The sequence below is a fragment of the Myripristis murdjan genome, chromosome 19 (genome assembly GCF_902150065.1).
Source record: "Myripristis murdjan chromosome 19, fMyrMur1.1, whole genome shotgun sequence".
NCBI lineage: Eukaryota > Metazoa > Chordata > Actinopteri > Holocentriformes > Holocentridae > Myripristis > Myripristis murdjan.
Window position 1 is genome coordinate 26,291,938 of NC_043998.1, and position 5,000 is coordinate 26,296,937.

At 42.5% G+C, this 5,000-nt stretch overlaps 1 protein-coding gene across 1 annotated transcript in view; it reads right to left on the bottom strand.

Moving 5' to 3' along the window:
* Positions 1–3,185: 3,185 nt before the first annotated feature.
* Positions 3,186–5,000, bottom strand: part of LOC115378269 (hydroxycarboxylic acid receptor 2-like) — a 1,919-nt gene continuing 104 nt past the window's right edge. The window contains exons 1-2 of the mRNA XM_030078459.1: positions 4,724–5,000; positions 3,186–3,878 (exon numbers count right to left, since the gene is read on the bottom strand). The exon at positions 4,724–5,000 is cut by the window's right edge and continues 104 nt beyond it. Coding sequence (XP_029934319.1) covers positions 3,186–3,878; positions 4,724–5,000 — 970 coding nt within the window. The remainder of the gene's footprint in view (positions 3,879–4,723) is intronic.

A 5,000-nucleotide genomic window follows, 5' to 3' on the forward strand; every position in this document is an offset into this window, starting at 1 on the left:
AAGTGCCTGCTCTGTGGATGCAGCTGGGGGCGGGTCTTGTGGTCGCTGCGTCCCCCCCCTGCTGGCAGAAACCTCAAAGCATGTGTAAAAGGCGTTCAGGTTATCTGGCAAAGATGGGTCAGCAGAGAGAGGCGGCATGCTGGGCTTGTAACCAGCAGCTGTTTGGAAACCCTGCCACAGCCGCCGACTGTCCTTGGTGTCAGTGAAATGCTCACTCAACTTTTGAGGTTCCCTCTCGAGTCACCAGATCTAAGGGCAACATCCCGTGCTTTCAGCAGAGAGCGTCCCGCTCCTGTCAGCCCGGGTGTTTGGTTAGCACGCCTCCTCACAGTCCTGGTTACAGTCACATCGTCAGTGCATTTAGTTATAAAGCCCGACACAGCCGCGGCGTATTCGTTAAGATCGGTGACACCCTCATAGGTCGCTGCATCTTTAAAAATATACCATTGTGTGCAATCAAAACATCCCTGCAGTGTTTCAGTATGTTGGACAGGAAGTCTGCTCCTGCCTCGTCCAGCAGCACTCGTTCAAATTCTATAGACTTAAAGGAATATTCCACCGTTTTGAGCAAAATCCCCTTTTTCTCCTTCTGACTTCCCCAGACTGAGACGGGATGTTGGACACCATTTCCACCTCTGGACGTCCAATGGTTCAGTTCCCATTGTGTCTTTTATTGTAAATTATTGTGCAGCACTTTGATAAACTTTTTATGTTTTCGAAATGTGCTATATAAATAAAGTTGATTGGATTGGATTGGATTGGGTAGCATTTCCTGTTAGTTTAGCATAAAGACTTGAAGTCTATGGGAGTCATTAGCCTGGCACTGTCAAAGTGAAAAAATAAACCTCACAGCAGTTCTGAAGCTGTCTGAAACACACGTCCTGCTGAGGAATACAGGTGTACACACCCATAGTGACACACCTACCACACACACACACACACACACACACACACACACCAAACCACATGAACATGCAAGAAATGTGAGGCGCTGTCTTTGTTCCAGCTTGACAAATTAAGACAGACACTGAGATAATCCTGCAACAGTTTTCCAAGATGTTCCAAGATGTTTTCATTAAAAATGTAAAATAAAAAAACGGAGTCTGACATGCCTTTACACAAAATGTTAACAAATTCAGCTTTGCACATGGTACAAAAAAATAAAGTTATTTAAAAACTAAGAAGTTGCCATCAGGAAATCGGAGGCTAAAGGGTTAATCAAACGTCTGAAATGATTTATCACTGAACCCTGACAAGAGAAGATGTTTTTCCTCAGATTAGAGGCTCAAACAGATGGGATTATAAGAGATTATTACAAAGTCACTCAAACTTTTTTGTACGGTGAAAATTAGTGACCGCAGTGAGTTGGTGAAGGAAAACTGAGTTCCCATAGAAACTCTCTGTGATGTGCAAAGACAATGTCGCCCCCCTCTGGGATGATTAGGAACTGCAAGAGCCTGACAGGCTGCTGATGGAGGCCCTGCAGTTTCTTCATCATGCAGGCAAAAAAAAAAAAAAAAAAAAAAAAAAAGATTTGACAGCAAAAAATAAACTGAAATTGAAATTCTTTTGTTTCCAAATCCAAAACTTTTGCTTTAAGTTGAGCTGAATCACAGAAGTTTTTGATTCGCCTCTTAGTCTCAAATATATTTTGCCTACAATTAAAGATTATTTGATTTGCTCTCAAATCTATTTTTTTTTTTTTTTAATTGCAAACCTGTTCAGTTTGATGCATAGTAAAGCAACAGCCTGGACAGCCAGGTAGAGTTTTTCAATGATTGATCTTTTATTTCAGGCTTTAGATCGACAGAATTACAACAAAACATTATCAATAATAACAGCTTTTGCAGTTGACATTTCAGCAAAAAGGCCAGTTACAGATAACGTGAATGAAAATATGCAGACTTAAGTGTTTTATTCTTTTTTTTCCATTTACCTGAGATAGATAGACTTTAACTTTTTTTTATTTTTTATTTATTTAAGACTTTTTTTTTTTTTTTTTTTTTTTTTTTTTGCTTTTTCTGTTTTTTTTTTTACTTTTTAAAAATCTTTTTTCATTTACCAGAGAGTTTTGTGGGGGTTTTTTCAAATTATTTTTCATTTCCCTGAGAGTTTTTTGTTTATTTATTTTTCATTTACCTGAAAGTTGTGTTTTTTATTTATTTATTTTTCATTTACCTGAGAACAATGCTTGACAAGGTCTCACTCGACTCTTGACAAAGCAAAGAGACAACAGCAACAAAACAAAACAAAGAAGAGAAAAAAGAAAAGAGGACGAAGGTGTTGAATAAATAAGCAGATAAGTCAAATAATCAGATAATCAAAATGTGTGTCTTCATTGCAGGTCCCGTAAACAGAAACGATGAAGCTTCATCATTTCCACGCCCAAACGCAGTTCCACACGCTGGTTGGTGGGCAGTCCTTCCTCTGATTTACACTTTATTGTTATTTATTATTTTCATGTCAACAGGAGTTTGTGTTTTCTGCACCTGCCTTTGGTTTGGAGGTACGATATTCTATTGACTCTTTGGACAATGATACGATATTTTGTCGGTATCACAAACTCAGCCACGATATGATTTTGGTTCGATTCAGTTCATGGGCCAATTTCACTACGGCCATTTAACGTCATCTGTGACGTCACTGCGCCGTGTTTCTGTTTTGGACGCTCAGCCGGGTTCCTCGTGTTTCCTGAGGATTTTGTCTCATTGTTTGCAGACGACATGCGATTCATCTTCTCTGTGAAATCCAAAATATTTCCACTCTGCCGATTTATTCCCTGAGAAGGGAGCAGAACTCATTATATGCTGTCGTCTGCCTGCTACTGGCATTATCTGAACATTTTGGAAGACGCTGTGTCGAAATGGTGACACAGACGTGCCATGGGGATTTCAAAATAAAGGCATATCTCTAAGATAACTTATGGATCAATATTGTCAATTAGTATCAATTACATTGGATCATTGATCATCTGATTGTTTTCTATTCCATCTCCTGTTACAGTTTGCCAAACTATATGTGATGGTCTCCTGTTGTTAATTTCCTGCAGTACAATGCAGCTGAGGAGCATTTCTTACATGAAGTCAAATTAAGTGGAGTATTTTTTTTAATTAAGTTAAATTCTGTCCAGATTTGACTTTTGATTCCTTTTTGACCTTGTGTTTTTCTGACATATTTACGAGTCGTTACGTCGCCTCGCTGCCTCTGTCCGTCCTCATGGATTTCAGTTCCTGCTGTGTCGTCGACTGAGTTCCTGACGAGGACGTGGTCGTCTCGTCGCCGCTCGCCCCCTGACCGCAGCGCAGGGCGGCGGGCAGCGAGCTGCAGAGCGCCTTCCTGAACATGGAGCTGGAGAAGCAGTAGATGATGGGGTCCAGGGCCGAGTTCAGGAAGTTCAGGCCGAACGACACCACGGTGAGCTGGGTGAAGGTGTAGAACGAGGGGCAGTCCCACGGCCGAAACGAGCGGATGACCCACAGCCCGATGGTGGTCAGCGTCCCGGGTAAGAAACACAGCACGAACACGGCGACGATCACAGCGCACACCCGCATGGCCCGGCGCACCTTGTGGGCCTGGCCCATCTGCCGGCGCCGCAGGATGCAGGAGATCCGGCCAGAGCAGAACAGCAGCAAGGCCAGCGGGATGAAAAACTCCAGAACCGACAGGATCCGGTGCATCCCGACCAAGATGATGATGGCTCGCGACGCTTCTTTGTAGGAGGTGAAGAAGAAGCACTGGGTTTTGTTGCCGCTGCCCTTGATGTGGCTGTAGGCCAGCATGGGAACCCGGGGACCGATCACCAGCAGCCAGAGGAACGCTGCCACGTAGCCGGCCTGCCTCTTGGTCATGCGGTTGAAGCGATGATGAGGATGGACGACCTGGAGCAGGAAGGTGAAAAGGAAAAGGAAAATTAGACACATTATTAACCCGCAGGGCCACAGGAATCATGTTGGACTCTGAGTTTCTGAGACCTCGACATCATCAGTGTGAAATAATTTTTCCTGAAAAACCTGATGTATATAATCCACATAGAGGTCTTCTGCCCCCTGGTGGAGTATCCATGCATTGCAGCAACAGAGGCCTTTCAGCTGACCTTTCAGGGTTTTTTATGGATAATTTTGCCAATTTTGAAAAAGTTAAGCTCTAAGTTAGGCTCTATGATGTTTTAGTCTCTCAAGTTGGTTTGAATTAATGATTAAAATGGCTAAACAAAAAATGATGAAATAAGACCTTTGTAGTTGACGAGGCCTGGTTTAACACGCTTTTAAACAGAAGACATCTGATCCAGCATCACCGGTCTGAATTTTAGTTTGTCTGAATTCTGAATATATAGAATTATGAATAATATAATTTTATAGCATTTTAATCATTCGGTTTGGTTTAAAATTAGTTTTTGCTAATTACAAGTCAACCTCAGAGTCTAGAGCAGTGGTTCTCAAACCTTTTTCAATAATGTTCCACTTCTGAAATATTTTTTCAGCTAAGTTCTCCTGACCAGTGTGGAAAAAAATGGCAGAAAAAAATGTCTGAAACAACAACTTGATAGTTATATTTGGAAAACTGAACATAAAATGTGGTTTATCAAACTAAATTTACATTTTTTAAAAATTGAACTGGAAGTATGCATGATTGCTTTAATTCCACCGTGATGATGCTGATGTAAGATCATTTGAGCCAAAGTGTAAAAATGATTGACCTCCAGCAGTCTGAACTTGCTGCTCACCTTAAAGTAGCGGTAGACGGCCACCACGGTCATGAGGCCGATGCTGGCCGAGCGGTTGGAGAACATCAGGAAGAGGTTGATCCGGCACAGTCCGTCTCCAAACACCCAGAAGCCCCTGAGCAAGGCATCAATTCTCAGCGGCAGACTCACGAGAACCAGGAAATCGGCGATGACCAGGTTGAAGAGGAACAAGTTGTTGGGATTCCAGGTTTTCAGGCGGAAGCAGAAGATCCACAGGGCGACCGAGTTTCCCAGCAGCCCCAGAACCACGTCGATG